We start from the raw sequence: 15,755 nt of genomic DNA, 5'->3' as shown, positions 1-15,755 counted from the left end.
GAGTCTTATTAGGGGTTTCTACTCTGAATTTGGACGAGCCGTCAACGATTCAAATTTGCACCATAGTTGTCCTAAGTAGCTTGACTACGAATGAAACATTTTTTCCACCAGCGACAGCTGAGACGAAAACATGCGATCGCAGCGCCCTTGATCGATCTATATATGAAGTTATCTATGGTGGGACCAATCGCAACAGAATTTGAATCGAGGTTGCTGTGGTAAGTAAATAACAGCATAACTCATGGGACGCAGGGGACCCATCCTGACATTTTAGCGCAAACAAAAGAGGAGCTCAATTTCAGGACACACTGTACATTCGTCATAGCAATGGACTCACCAAAACCTTGGATGTGACAAACTGAAAAGTCCACTTCTCCTTCTGACATTTGGACAAGTCAGTTCTAACATATAGAGTTTATAGACATACGCCCCCATACAGGAAAATGGGATTGCCAGGGCGTACTTTATCGAAACAAACAAGAGTGAAACCATCTATGGCTAATTCTTCATCTTCATTGACCGGGACATTCAGAAGAGTCATTCAGTTTTGAATATTTTAACAATTTGATCATCTTCTACATCATCTTCCACTTGCAAGGGTTGCCAATGTTGTAAAGTTACCAATTTTACATAAATTGCTCGAACGCAATGTATCAAGGCGATCTATGCTATTCCCGAGGCAATATTGGCAAAGGGAGTGCAGGAGCTGATGTCCTGTGGCAGTGTAACATTCGCCGCGCCCTTGCAAGGACTCAAGATCGTCAATCCAAGTGCGAGAAGACCGAGATGAAAGAACCTCGAACCAAATTTATTTGGTCACTTCTGCCGCACGTGTCAAAAAATCTTCTATCACTGGCGTTTCCAATGTGTTTCCAGCCGTGACGGGATCATACATTTTCAGCAATTTCATACATCAATGAGACCAAACATTTTGATTCTTGACATACGTTTGTTTCCTTGTAACTTGTTTTCATTCATGCAGAGAATATGAATAACCTCTACCACTTATCCACAAACTAATTATTCTGCAAATTAATGAAACAAATAAATGAGAATGCAAAAATATCTTTAACTCTCGAGCTTGGAACGACATTACTTGTGCGCTCTTTATTTTTCAGTTGTTCGCCGGTAAAAACCGTTATGCGAATGCATATGTGGTCCAAAAAAGAAGTAAGAAACGAATAGAAAAGGCAATAAAAGATAATCAACAATGTGTATCACAACAACGTAATGGAATCCACAAGTCTTATAATTCTGTATGCTTCGATTCGTGGGAGAGGGTGCTTGAGCTACTGCTACTTGTACTCGTTCTATTGGCCTTCTGTTCTCGCTGGATATCTTCGGTCAGCTGCGTCATCTCGTCGTCGTAATGGCTCCACTCAGTGACAATCCGGCGAGCGGCATCCAACTTGGACTCCTTGGTCAGCGGATTGTTGCAGAGATCGATGCTCTTGGCCTTGGTTTTGGATGTCTGGTCGCACCAAGTCTCACACCAAAGCCACTCTTGCGGCAGCGAAAAGATTGGCACCTGATGGATCATGTTGTTGGGCAGATCTTGATCCAAATTGGACAAGGAATTCGGATCTTGACTCAGAGCCTGATATTGCCCTCTCAAGCGGTCACCCGCGGCAATCTTTCGGAATTTGACCAAATCGACCACGTATAGAGCGCTGATGTGGTACGGCCGCCCGGCCAAGTGGTTCTTCCAGTAGCCAGACTTCCAGAATCGGAAGCCTTCCATGTCTTTGTTGGAATCACAGAATGGTGTATAACCGTAGGGGGCGCCTTTGAGATCGATGTCTCGGAGCTCGGTCAAATCCGCCCTCACAATCTGATCCGTGTCAACGAAGAGGATCTTCTTGACGTCCAAGGGGAACATCACGTCCAAGAAGAGGATCTTGTAGCCCCAGATGATCCTTTGCTTCTCTTTTTGTTGATTCAGCCAACGAGGCCACTTGTATTGAACGTACTCGTATTGGAAACCGTAGCGCTTGGCATACTCGGGCAAGAATTCTTTGATGGAGGGCGAGAGATAGTTCTTCAGTACCCAGAACTTAACGGGAGCCTTCGTGTGTTGAATGGTGGAGAGCATCATGATCTTGAGCAATCGTTCATACAGATGACCAGAGGCTAGGCAGAAAATATTGAGCACCTCCTCATCTCCCTCTTCGGATTTGGCCACGGTGCTACCGGCACTCGAAAACGTGTTCGAAATCGAATTCCAAAGACCACCTTGACCTTCCTCACTTCCGGCATCCGCTTCCAAGAGCTCTTCGTTCCGCTTATCGGGCTTCTTCTGTACTCGCAACTTGACGATTTTGCTTTGGAACGAGTCGATGAGAACCTGGATGGGTCCGTCATTGCCAATAGCCGTTTCGGTCCCCTCATGAGAGACGATATCGTACAATTCTGAAGACCGGCCCTCACGCAAGTTCAATAACCATCGACCGGGACTACTCTTCAATTGAAGATAGCCTAGATTAGCCATGACAATGGTATCCATAACCACCGCTTCATTGTCCGTTCCTAAAACGAGTTGAAGTCCACGAGGGGGGTTTCCAGTGTAAGCTTCAAAACAATGACCCTCGAGTAGAAGGTATTCCAGTTCATATTCAGAGTGAATGTTGCCCTCGGCATTGGCCAATTTGATATTGTCCATGTCGTAGACTGATTTCACGGGCTCGATCAGCCAATTATCAGGAATGTGATAGTGCATGGTGAGGACGGGTTCTTCGGGTAGATTGGAGAATCGAGCCATGGGTCCGGCTAAAAGTTTGCCCTCGGCTCCAAATTGAACCTCAGGCTCTAAAACCATTCGAAAGTAGCTCTTCTGAGGCATTTCACTATGTTTCTCCACGCAATTTAAGAAAACTGTGATCTTGGTATTCAGCACGTCTTTCAAAGCCAAGAGGATAGGGGTGATCTTTTGAGATCCAACCGATAAGGGATCGAAGATGGCGGTAATATCAAATGCTGGGAGATCCGGCATGTTAGGCTCGATCTGAATCGTGGTGTGCTTATTACCAGCAAAAGAAATGGTAGTTCGGGATTTGCTTTGGGATCGCGTCATTAGCAATCCAATGATTTTCATAGCTTGATCACTCACTTTGGGCGCTTTTGTATCCATGAAACTGTAGTAATTGTTCACCATTTTCTCGCCGTATTGACTCATGGCGAATTTCTCCATCAAGTTGAAGTCGTCCTCGGCGAAAACTTCACTTTCGGTCAATGGACCAATTAGCTTACCGTTGCTTACCACGAGATTTTGACCGGGCTCTAAATCAAGTGCACGCTCGCAAAATACTCGATGAATGTCAAAATCCGAGTCCTCGATGCTTTCTATAGCCTTCGACAAGGCACTCATGTCAGCTCCAGGAATATCATAGTCCTTCAATTGCTTTTTCCCCTCGGTCAATTTCCTAACAGTGTCTTCTTTCACGACTTTGGAAATTAAATGCTTGGCAGCCTTATTGTCCAAGGTCTCGAAGGCGGCCTTCAATATCTTGGAGATTAAGCCAGGCTTTTTGGTGTTATGAATCAAGCCGATTCTCATCAGAGAAGAGGACTTCAAATGAGAAATAGCACCACGAACAATATCTCGTCCTTGGGGCGTTTCAAAATCTCCGGCCACCCAACTGGTGAGTACATGAAGCTTCTTGGCATCATCTTTAGGCGTGAGATAGGTCAGATGATCACCTAAAGTGGCCGCCATACCCGCCTTAGAGAGGGGTAAAAACGACTCCATGTCCATTTGGTTCAAGATGTCTCCAGTCATCTCGATGTAATTGGAGCTCTCCTTGAGCACACGATCATTCAAACGAGGCATGATATTGGGCTGCATCATGAGATAATCCAGACAATCATCGGAGTCCTTCAGTTGATTGCGATACACTGCTCGTTGGAGTTCGTTAGTCGTTTTCATGATGGACATCATCAAGCCCTCTTCAAACTCTTCGCCACTCATGTACTTGGATTCCATGGGAACGCCATTCATGAGGACTTGAGGCAAATCTTTGAATCCGGATCGGTTTACAAAATCTTTGGCCAATTGACGACCCACGTCGTATTCGCTATCTTCATCGAAAACGTCGTCCAACTTCACATCCGACCCGTAACTTTCGAGAAATTGGTCTTGAATAAGTTTCACATCCAAGTCGTCAGCGTCACCCATCTTATTGAACACATCCGTCATGAACGCCAAGGCATCATACGGTTCCTTTGCAGCCGAGATATAATTGAAAGCGCTCAAAAGTGCCACGCCCGCATCAGTCTTCCCCGTGGCAGAGGGATCGTCATTCACTGCAAACACGATTCCAATTCGAGTTGGTGCGCGATGGACATAGAATGACTCGAGCAGCTTTAACAGCCCACGAGCTTCTTTGCTTGACGGATCGCACATGATGACTACGTTGAAAAAGTTCTTGCGGATACTTCTTAGCATTCCTGGGAAAGTGGGGCGGAGTAATTCGCTGACACTTTCCGACCATCCTTTGTACAACTTGTCTTTCTCAATATCGTTAATCCAATTGACGGCGGAATCTCGAACGTCAATGCCGTAACTATGATTTGCGGCCGTGAAATCTTGTGAGATCATCTTTCGGGCTTGCTCGTCCGTAAGTCCCAATCGACCTAAGCCATCTAAAACACGGCCTTCTGACTTCAGCGTGTCCAAAATGGAGAAAATATCCACATACTCCATATCAAAGTACATGCCATTGATGAACAAAGCCGCATCGGTGGGCTGGAAAATAAAATGGTTATCTCACTTCAAAAAAGGTTCTGGCCCTTTCCAATGAATGATTTTGGGAGAAAACTAAGGTTACCACAAACTATTCAAGGGTCCAATTCCATGCAATCTTTCGTTCCAAAAAGTTTAAGGTATCATTTTGGAGCAAAAACGTATGATTCCGCCACAACATGTAAACACCAATTAGTTCGTACTTACCGCAACGTTCATGTTCATCATGAACATTTCTTGGTTTTTCTTATTCTCCTTCTTCAATTCTTTTGACACGGATGTCTTGGAGAGAGATCGAGCTTGAGAGGGAAAATTTTGAGCCAAATCCATTAAAGTCTTCAACTGCTTGTCTTTAGGTGAGTTCAAAACCCGCTCAGCGGCTTGAAGGCTCAAATCCTGCAATGAAAGTTCATTAAGGCTAAATCAATAAAGCGATACAAGGTTATACAAAGCACCTACTTGCAACTGCCAGACTTTCATGGGTGCCATGTCACTTTTCTCGTCGATTAAATGCTGTTTAAATTCGGCCAGTTTCTCCTTATCTGCAGGATGTCGATCGTTCAAGGTTTGAAAGTTGATTCCATCCAAGGAGTCGTTCTTTTCTTCCTCGGAGTCAGAGTTCTCGCCGTCCCCATCGGACTGGTATTTTCTGTCGTCATGTGCCTTGTATTCTGTTGACTTAATTTGCAATTCAACGCCATATCCTGAGAAAATAGTTATCCATATGAATCAAAGTTCTGTAACCAGTCTCAAACATACCAATGACTTTACCCGATAGTCTAAGAGATTGTGCGGGTCTCTCGTGAATGAAAGGCCGATATATGTAATCTATTTGGCCCTTTTCGGCCAATGATTTTAGGGCATTATGGGGTGATGCAAAAGCCTCATTCCGTGGATTGCCGTACAAAATGATAGCAGGAAGTTTGCTCTGGGATTTTCCGTAGTGATGGTCAACGCTGAATAATCGTGGATTTTTGTCAGCGTCCAGATTTTGGACATCCAGCTCGTCAATTTGGCAAGTCAGTTTTCCATTGAATTCCAAAACGTACGGACAATTCAATTTGGGCACCCCTCGATCAGCTGCAATTTGCTGAAACATTTCCACCTTGGGCGAGCTCGTTCGCAAGGAGAGTGAAAACTTGAGTAAGTTCAATTGTGTCCGGGATAAGAATCTGAAACAAGATGTTTTCCAAAATTCATAACCACTCATAGAAACTGGACTGATCAAGTGAACATCAATTTAAAAAAACGAAAACTTCAAGAACCAGAAGATATTCTTAGTCAGATTTTTGGACCCATGAGGTCTGATCACTGGTATCAAAATTAATCCGTTGAATTGTTCATGACTAGTTACAAACTTTACGTTTACCTAGAGAATATCCTTGAATTAATAAACACTCGAGATGTGGCAAGTGACGCTACTTAAAAAATGATTAGTAAAGGAATTAACAGGCTTCTAAATCAACCTTGAGTTGAATACAGAGCTCTTCCAACTTAGAGCATTGTATAAGCAGGATCACTGTAATGAGATGCGCCGTTGAATCTTTAGCTAAGGCTAGTACTGCTACTTTGAAGGGAGCAGAACAGAATGTATCTCTCATTTCTTTTGCTACCTTACATATTTGCCTCTAACAGCAACATTTAAAAAAATAAAAAAAAAAAAATAGAAAAAAAAAAGAAGAAAAAAAAAAAAAAAAAAAAAAGAATTTTTTCATCTGTCGTGATTCTTGCATGCCATTGTCCTTCAGGATAGAACATTATACCAAAGGTTGTGTTGAAATACTACGCCTTCACTTCAATGTATCATGTCCAGAAACGAGTGTTTGTGAAACCGTCTGTTCTAGTTTTACTATATTGGAGAAATTTCGATACGATTGTATTAGTTCATATGCATTAGATGGGGCATAACATTGGACATAATAATACGCTATCCACTAAAGCGCTTTGGTTTAAAATGTTATTGACAAACTACAATAGAACAGCTTGACTAACTTTTCTGACGCTAACTTCTACTCTAACATCATTGCCATCACATACGATAGCCCTGTGGAACCTGCGAGTTAAGTGTGGTGTATCAGTTCTGACATTAACCATTATATGACCTGAGCTTTTCATGAAATACCAGTTTGTGAGCTAGATTCGGACATGGTTCGCTCTTAAGCTTCGTTTGAAGCAGTTGGCCGGTCCTTCGACAACTGAACCAACCAGATAGGGCAAATGTAATGACGTGAATTCAACCTCGCACATCTTTTTACATAGTAGCATCTTTAGGTTTACCAAGTTGGTTCGTCTATTTCCTTTTTTCTTTCACATTTTCACTGAAATGACAAAATTATTGTCTACGCGTTATTCTTTCAATAAATTCTTCAATGTAAACCGAGCACACTTGAAAAACAGAATTTGTACAGTAATTGAAAAAAACAAAAATATAAAATTAGAGTGGCCAAGGTGAAATTCAAGAGCTGCCTTTTAAATTAGTGTATGTACACACATGTGTGCGACCTAGCTTGAAATTCAAGCGCGTCCCTTACTCACAGCTTTAGGTAATAATCGTCGAATTAAACGTGCCAAGTTTAATACAAAGATTTCACTTCAACTTTAACATAAAATAGCATCAACCAAAGTCAGATTTGGAGAGGTTTATTGATTCTGGAATCTACGAATTTTTACGTTTTTTGTCCGAGCCAATCTACTCGTAGAAAGTGAAATCAAAAGCCTTTGTTTGTTGATCGATGGAAGGGTTTAATTTTTCCAATTGTTCAATGTTGGTTGATAAGTCAAATTTTGTCAGGAACCACGAAACCGAACCGAACGGTTTATGCTGAAACCTTAACTTTTCAGAATGTTTCTTCACTTTCACACTTTTGGAAATGTCATAATGTTCCAGAAACTATCTAGCTTAAAAACCTAACACGTCTTAACTTACATCATATCATATATCTTTCGTTTTTTCCTAGCATTTTCACGTTTGTTTTCTTTATTCACAACTAACTTTGAAAATAAGAAAGAAGCGATTCACTTACGTATTGGCCTGCGTTTAATGTGTAGGGTGTGTAATTGTCTATGAAGGAGCCCTGCGGCTTAAATTGACCACCAGATCGACGGCAAATTTGGGCTCTAAAAATGACAGATTGCCATGCGATTTTCCAACGGCGAATCCGAAAAAGTATGTTTTGTTACACTACTTTCAACTAAACTACTTTCAACCTCAAGTCTGATCGAAAAAGAACAAAGGAACTGTCGATTTCCGACACTTTTCACGGAAATTCTCTTGGCCCTAGCCATTACTCTTGACGGTCTGGCAGCTTATCACATGATGTGTGGCCATGCTAATAACACCAATCCACGCCTTACCGACTAGCAAAGGCCAAAGACTGTTGGTAGGCCGCTTCATCGGTCATGCGGGCCAAATCCACACGTTCAGCCACCCAAAAGTCCACTAAAGGCCAAAATCCTGAGGCATAATGAGGCTCACTGGCCAAGAACTCGCCCAATTCCATGTCCAAGGGTGTCTGAGACCAGGGTGCGTTCAACAACGTGCTCACGATCTTGCTCTTTTTCGCCGAACCCGACGATGAAGAAGCCGAGGCCAGGGTCACTACGGCGCTTAGCCCACACAAGCCTATCGCCCACAATAACCATCCTCGGTCCCAAGAGCCCCTCATGATGTGAATGGCTCACCAAGGAGGCGATCAAATGGCACCTGAATGAAGATTGGGCGATGAGACGACGTGACTCCGTGTCAACTTTGGATTCAAGCCTTACTCTCTGTCTCCCACTTAGCTGCACCATAGAAGCGGGGATTTGTTGACAGATTACAAGAACCAATCAGACAGCGGAAGAAACAAGCAGGGCGACCAAGAGATGAAATCAAAAAGTGCCCATCCATGCAATAACCCGTGAGCGCAAAGTGGTTGGGAAATACTTTCCTAAGCAGTAATCTCTGAATTGCGCTTATGCACTTATGATGTTGTTGTGAGGCTTTCGGTGTCCGAGGTGGTCCAAGCGTCTGGGCATGGTATGCCTTGTGGATCTTATTTTCAAGCCGAAAATTCACCCTGAGTTCATTCATCCAATCAGAAATGGACAGAACGCTCGGTTTGTCAGCCCAGAAACCGGGAGGACATCCAAAAAGAGCGGGGTTTTCAAATTAATCGAGATGGGGACCAAGTCCCGTCAAGGGACGAAAACAAAACATGGTGTTCGAGTCCGTTACCGTGGTGCAAAAGAAGAAAGGACCAGGCAGAGGTGGAGCAGCCCTGAGCGCTATGGCGGGTGAGCTAGACATGGGAAAGTATAGGCAGGAGCAGGACTTCACTTTGTTCGAGGGTGCTTTGAGGACATCATAACGAGAGCTTTCCCTTGAAGGTCGCCGAGCTCGCAGCATATCCGAAGTCTACTGGACTCGCGCGTTCAAATCAGGCATGGGTACTTGTCTGACACACAAGCCGAGTCCAACGATGGTTTGGGCAGTTGTGTGCGCATTTGTTTTGCATGTTGATGGTTTCTCTGTGATCCAGTTTAAAGCGGTGTTGTGGCCAAAGAAGGCTGGAGAAAAAAAAAGCGATAATCGTCCTTGGTGTTCATGAATCGCTGACGCAAGCATAGTTCGTACAAATTAATTAAGTGTCTGTGTGAGTTCATAGTGGTAAGTATGGCTATTAGGAGGTGTTTAATCGACCATTCAATTCAAGAAGGGCCCTTATTTTTAATGATGCGTCTACACGAGAAACATTCTGTCACAAAGTTTGCCGACCAATTTCGGAAATGTTTGGTATTTGACAAACAGTTCATCTCTGAGCCGTCTACACGTGAAACTACCCGATCAAAACGGTTTGACAAATATTTTGATGTAGATTTCTAATCAGATGAACTTGCAAGTGATCGTATCATTTCCCAATGGGTCTTTCATTCAATATTTATGTTATGCACGGTAAACAAGATGATTAGTATAACAAGGAACACAGGGAAAACTGAGGAATGAAATTTGGAAAAAAAACACCGATGGGCAGCTTTAAAGTAATGAGTCAGTGGCTGGACTCGGTCCGTCGAGATCCGACTGATCTGGCTTTCATGGCTAAAATTGGCGGGCGGGAAATGGACGAAAGAGCAGCCAAAAGTGGCTGGCTGCTCTGGATGCTGGGTCTCAAGGGTGTATGTAGAGGACCGATCATGGCCGCGTGTGTCGGACGAGGGCTGACTAATAACCGGCCAAGAATCTCCAGGTATGGGCCGATGACTACTGAATTAAGGGGGCATAGGATGACATCTGATGACTTTAAACATTGATTGACAATTCCAGACCCCTTCATACTCTAAGTTGGGGTTATCATGCGTCAAAATGAACCACAATCAATACATTTTTCTTTGGTATAAACCCTCATGGATCGAATGAGTTAAGTTCTGTACTGGCTGAAAATGGACACCTTGGTTGGAAGGGCTGGGGAGGATGCTGTTGTCCATGAAATATTTGCTGTATGACAAACAATCTTTAAGCATGTTCAAATCGAGAAATGTTTGTGAAATGCTTGTGAAATCCCAAATAATGTTTGTGAAATGGCTAATTATTTGCCGAATTATTTGTCGTGTAGACGCACCATAACTACGAACCAGCCCAATCGGCCCTTTATTTGGTATTTGGTAGAGGCTGAGTCACATAGATCCCGCTGAAGTGCAAATCGTAAACCATATTTTTTTGCAGCATAAGTGGTGTGATGACAGGTTGTATCTCAATTGTTGTGTTGCGCCACCTGACTAACAACTGGAGAACCTATTTTTTTATTTTTTGGGTATATGCATGCATGAACTGTAGAAAATGCAGAGAAAATAGTATAGAGAAGTGCAAAGCTTTGGGATTTCTTACTAGTGCTATTGATGTAAATACCATTTATATTAAAAATTACCTATTAATACCATGAAGAAAGTGTCACCAACCACACTTCTTCCTGATGACAAGATATTGGCACAGAATATTTTTTTCATATTCCTGCATATTTTTGTCACTTGTTATGCAATGTCATCTTTATCAAATGAATGGTGGACTTAAATGGTTTAGAATAATTGTTGAACGATTTCCTAAAATGGAAAACAATTTTGTAAATGAAAATTTGGAAGAATTGGAAGCGCTAAAATCATGGCAGTTCTTGTCGCGATTGTGGCGCAGGCTGACTTGCTCACACAGCCTAAATCCGATCTGGTACTTAACATGTCTACTGACTTTCGAAATCGCCATCTAGCGGGTCAAGAGTGCAAAACAGCAAATGGGGTTCAGTACATAAACTCCGTACTTAAGTACTATTCTTGATGATTTTCTATGATGGCTTCTATATGGCCTGAACAAGCCATAAAAGGCCAAAAAGTCCATTGTACTGGAGCTTTCATCCATGCCGTTTTGTACTTGTCTTAAAATGGTCACCCAGGGCAACCCAGCACTACAGCTCTGGATCTAGCAAGGGATCTAGCCAACGACTAGATGTCGCATTGGCCCGACCTCAGTGCAGAGGAAAGTGGATTTTAAGTCAACAACTCTGTACACCAAAAAAGAGGAGGGTGACTGCCTGATCAGTAGTAACGACCTACAATCGCTGGGCCTTCAACGAACGCTATCAGTGACAAGCTCACTCTGAATCTGGCCACGCTGGCGGATGAAAAAGCAAGTCACTGTACACAAAATTTATGTACCAGCTGATGAAGGCAAGTGTTCGCATTTTTCCTCGCGCTATGCGAGGTCTAGTCATTATATGGTCTGTGGATCCAGCCACTTTAGTCTTTACCAGCACAATCAGGCTGCTTAATGTATCGGCCAGGCTGAGCCAGGAAGCAGCACGGGCAGGCTGTTATTTCCCGTTATCTGTGTCAGTTTACTCTTGGGAAGGCAGTCGGAAGTGGTTGATTGACTTTACTTCCCAGCTAGAGACCCTACTTCCAGCTGCCAACAACATTCTTAACGTGACTTGACCATTAAAACTCGAAGAAAATCGTAACTGCCCTCGAGCTTGGAATCCCTTGGTTTCAATTATGAGTTAAAGCTGAATGGTCGTTTCAGTTTTGACTAGTAATCTTGTGATCAATCTCCCTATAAGCCTATTCTGCAACCCTTCATACCAGTACTGACAACATTGGTCTCAGATTGCTTTTTTTGGGGTCAGAAAATGCTACTTCACTCTACCTGAAAGAATCGAATTGGGGTGAAAGTTGGCAGTACTGGTTTGAAAACTGGCGTCACGGGCAGATTGATCACACCAGTACAGTGGTCCTAAAGGAAAGCCGCCACCCGCCCCTGCATTAGAGGGCTAACTAAGGCCTCTACCCCCTTCGACCCCACATGCATTCTTCTTGCCATGTTGAAGGGATTTCACTTCTCTGGCTAGATGGGCCCAAAGCAAATTCTGCCTCGCTGGCTGACCGTGCGCAGTTGACCGGGTGCAAGTAAATCACAGACCCACCTTTTCTTTTCCATCAATTACAGGCCAGGGTGTCAAATCTTAAATCATAAAGTCTGCATTTTAATTCCGTCCAAACTTCCATTTGAGAGCTCTTTGTGAAGTGATTTCAAGTTGAATTTCGATTTATGGATGAACATCTGCAATGCGTAATTATTTCCAAACTATTTTGAAGCTCAGGTAAAGTATGGTAGCCAGTCAAAAACAGTACTACGTAGAGCCGGCCTTTTACAACAGAGCATAGTCTGCTATTTTGAACATATTTCCAGCAAGGTTGCAACCTTGTATATAATTCAAAGCTCCATACGTAAATAGCATTTCATATTAGCGAAATTATGAAACTCTATAGTGCCTGCCTTTACAAAAACCATAAAGAATAGTGCTGTCACATTTGGGAAAGGAGCAGTACTGTTGGCATGTAAATTCCACTTATCCATATTTTTAGATACTTTTAGATAGGCTCTCAACACGCACGTTAAATCTCGACGGTCACTAGAATTGACCTTAAATCCTGGGTTGGTATCTTCTCTGATCACTGTAAAGTCTCATCCTTTCTAACCTCTCTCAATACGAGAGCTCTCCCATATCCTGTGATGTTCCTAGTAAAACATCGTTGGACCTGCTTGAGCTTTTGCAAACCTGCTGAACTCATTGGAGCCCAAATGGACGAGGCATATTCAAGATGCGGCTGGCCAATCGACTTGTACAGAGTTAGCATTGTGATACTATCTCTGGATTTAAACGTGTGATATATCCAACCACATGTTTGAAAAGCTTTACCAACTTTCAACTGGATATTCTCGTCGAACTTTCCATTATCTTGGAGGACTACACCTTCATCCTTCATGGATGAGACTTGCTCAATGTCCTTACCTTCATCATCTAATAATGGAGTGTCTAATGGCGTCAACCCAAAGGTCATTGAGCGGATCTCATTCCATTCAGTGCCATGTTACTCGCAGCAACTCAGGAGTAGATTTGGTTTAAGACCTCTAACAGACAACCAGAGTTTCAATTTTGTATCATCAGCATAAGAAGAGATACTGACATTACTACTACCAAGCTTCTGAATTGGAGCAATGAAGATAATGAAAAGGAGAGGACCCAAAATGGAGCCCTGAGGGACGCCCGACTTGACATCATGTATGTCACTAAGGGATCCTTCAACCTTAACTAATTGTTTCCTACCATAAATGAAACTTCTTAGCCAATTGAGAACCTTGCCTTGGATCCCAATGTCATGGAGCCTATTAACTAAAAGACCATGATGTACCTTGTCAAGGGCCTTGGCAAATTCGACATAAACTACATCAACTGATTCATGGCTCTCTAGTCCCTCAATAACCTACTCTGTATGTTCAATTAGTTGGGTAACCGTGCTAAATTGTGCTCGGAACCCATGCTGGCTAGGAGGAAGGACTTCATGATTATCAAGAAATTTAACAAGTTTGGACTTCATGAACTTCTCAAACACCTGTGCAATATTCGAAGTGAGAGGAATCGGTCTATATGTAGTTACTGGGGAGCAACTTTCCCAACACTTACCGGTTTGGTTTCAAATAGTCCAAAAAATGGACTTGCCCTAATCCAAGATGCAACCCATCAGTACAAGAAAACAGGAGCAAGAACCAGTGAGCATCTCATCAGAAACAAAGATGTCAAAGATGTCCAATTTACAAATCACAAAATATTAAGCGCATAACTGCATTTATTAGGTTATTCATAAAATCTTTTCATCTACAAGAAATCGATTTTCTTCTAATGGTTGACCAAAAAGCACTTTTTTATTGAAGACCTGATTCAGTGCAATTGTCAAGCAAGGAAAATCTTGCTTTGACTTTGACTTTGACTTTGACTTGCTTTTGAGTATGATTCATCAAATTTCCAAAGCCTCCACATTTCCACGACTTCAGGCAAATGCTTCTAGCAGGGAACCTTACCGGCTTGACAATGTCTAATACTGTTTTTCCATCATGACTTTTGCGACATTGTTTTGAACTTTTAACCATCATTACCCCATCCAGGGTCCCAATTTTGACTCCTTACAGCATTATGATGCAATACATTTTGAACAACTATGCCAAGATTACATATCAATGCTGTATGTCATCTAAATCCTAGGAAAAGTAGCGAGTAACGCCAATGCGTTTTTTTCGAGTAACAGTTGTGTAACGAATTACTATTGTTAACCAAAGTGACTGTAACTGGAATTCCTTCCTTTTATTGAGGAATGACTAGTGCCCTTCCTTTTATTTCAACTGTACTCTGGAGGTTAGAAAAGCCTTTGAAAAAAAATTGACTAAACAACTAAAAGTTGTGAAAACAAGCAGATTTCTTTTGTTAAATCTGAAAGTGGAAAATGGCCAAATAAATTGACAAAATTGGAAATTGGGCCAATTTTTTCTCTGCCCAAGCCGGCCATGAAAAGTTTTTTTTTGATTCAAACATGAAGCACTCTGTGACTCCAAAGTGCAATACTTATATCATGTTTGAAATGTTACCCAATAAGCTAAAAAATATTTTACCCAAGGTGAGTGTCTAACTTTTACTAAAGCTCAAATGCTCATCTGAAAAGCCTGTTAAGATCATTAATTTGAATTTTGTAGTGAAGATTCAAGTATTGATCAATTAAGCAATTTGATCCTGATTTTTCAACACTCGTTTGAAAGCATTCTTTGGTTAATTTTGGAAATAGTAGGAATTTTTTAACGATTTCGGAAGTAACTTGTTCTTTTATCGAGCAAAGTTTCCGAATGAATAATCTGTTCTCAAATCTATCGCACATAAATATTCAACCTCATGCAAGGTTCAACGAAAATCTCGTAAAGAGAACTAGCCAAAACTCTTAAAACAATCATTTAAGGTATTCCAGATGTCAAAATAACACTAAGCAGTTTCCTATAAAAAGATGAAAATCTGTCTCATCCTCTGTTAGTTCGTTCATTTTCCTCTGAAAAAAGCCTGTGTTTCAACGAGTATATAATTACCAAGTGTGAATGCTTTCGTCAAGAACTCTTGTATTTTCTCACCCCGTTCAGCTTATCTCAAATGATGCGTCCACTTTGTAAGTAAGTACATGAAAAAGATTAAATTCCATTCAATCTTATTGAGCTATTGATTTTTATTTCTATAGAATGAGACTGATGTTTTTAGTTTAATTTATTTTATACGAGGTAAAAGTGCATTTCAGCAAGGACGCTTTTGATGGAATACAAACACTTTCAAGTCTTCCAAATTTTCCATCACAGTAGCCAAATTGTATTCTAATCTTGGGAATTACTTAGCCAGCAAAATATAGCCGATGGCGTACATAGTCCCTTCAAACAACACAGTTTATCACTGTCTTGGTCATAGATAAAGAGCAAGAGGCCAATACTTCACATTCCCTATCATGAATCGACATTGACAAAAATGGAAACGAACCAACTTAAATTATTTTGGAATTCATGAATGCTTAATCATATTAATGGAGAATGGAGCCTCAATGGAGGACGGAGCCTCAATGGAGGACGGAGCCTCAATGGAGGACGGAGCCTCAATGGAGGACGGAGCCTCAATGGAGGACGGAGCCTCAA

The 15,755-nt window shown here is 41.9% G+C and overlaps 2 protein-coding genes across 3 annotated transcripts in view; one reads left to right on the top strand and one right to left on the bottom strand.

The window, feature by feature from the left end:
- Positions 1-1,063: 1,063 nt before the first annotated feature.
- On the bottom strand, positions 1,064-8,541 carry LOC131880294 (UDP-glucose:glycoprotein glucosyltransferase 1-like). The gene is made up of 5 exons (XM_059226884.1): positions 8,093-8,541; positions 5,510-5,910; positions 5,198-5,442; positions 4,946-5,134; positions 1,064-4,741 (listed from the first exon to the last, which is right to left on the bottom strand). Exons 1-5 carry the CDS (start codon positions 8,401-8,403, stop codon positions 1,247-1,249), a joined length of 4,641 nt encoding a protein of 1,546 aa, XP_059082867.1. The 5' UTR covers positions 8,404-8,541; the 3' UTR covers positions 1,064-1,246.
- A 606-nt stretch (positions 8,542-9,147) lies between these two features.
- Positions 9,148-15,755, top strand: part of LOC131880296 (solute carrier family 45 member 3-like) — a 13,856-nt gene continuing 7,248 nt past the window's right edge. Inside the window, exon 1 of one of the 2 annotated variants that reach the window (XM_059226889.1) lies at positions 9,148-9,386. The gene's annotated coding sequence lies outside the window, so the exon portion shown is untranslated. Of the gene's footprint in view, positions 9,387-10,465; positions 10,528-15,755 lie in introns of those variants that run through there. The other variant, XM_059226890.1, reaches the window with a different exon arrangement.

This window comes from Tigriopus californicus, chromosome 5 (assembly GCF_007210705.1).
Source record: "Tigriopus californicus strain San Diego chromosome 5, Tcal_SD_v2.1, whole genome shotgun sequence".
NCBI classification, from domain to species: domain Eukaryota; kingdom Metazoa; phylum Arthropoda; class Copepoda; order Harpacticoida; family Harpacticidae; genus Tigriopus; species Tigriopus californicus.
The sequence above is the reverse complement of the archived record's forward strand: the minus strand, read 5'-3'. Positions and strand labels throughout refer to the sequence as shown.

Excerpts from the sequence above, each read along its gene's own strand:
- LOC131880294 (XM_059226884.1), bottom strand. The coding sequence starts at position 8,403 with ATGAGGGGCTCTTGGGACCGAGGATGGTTATTGTGGGCGATAGGCTTG. Across the intron at positions 5,911-8,092 it reads TCTTTGGCCTTTGCTAGTCG|ATTCTTATCCCGGACACAAT; the intron begins GTAAGGCGTGGA and ends ATCTTGTTTCAG. Across the intron at positions 4,742-4,945 it reads TGATGAACATGAACGTTGCG|CCCACCGATGCGGCTTTGTT; the intron begins GTAAGTACGAAC and ends TTTATTTTCCAG.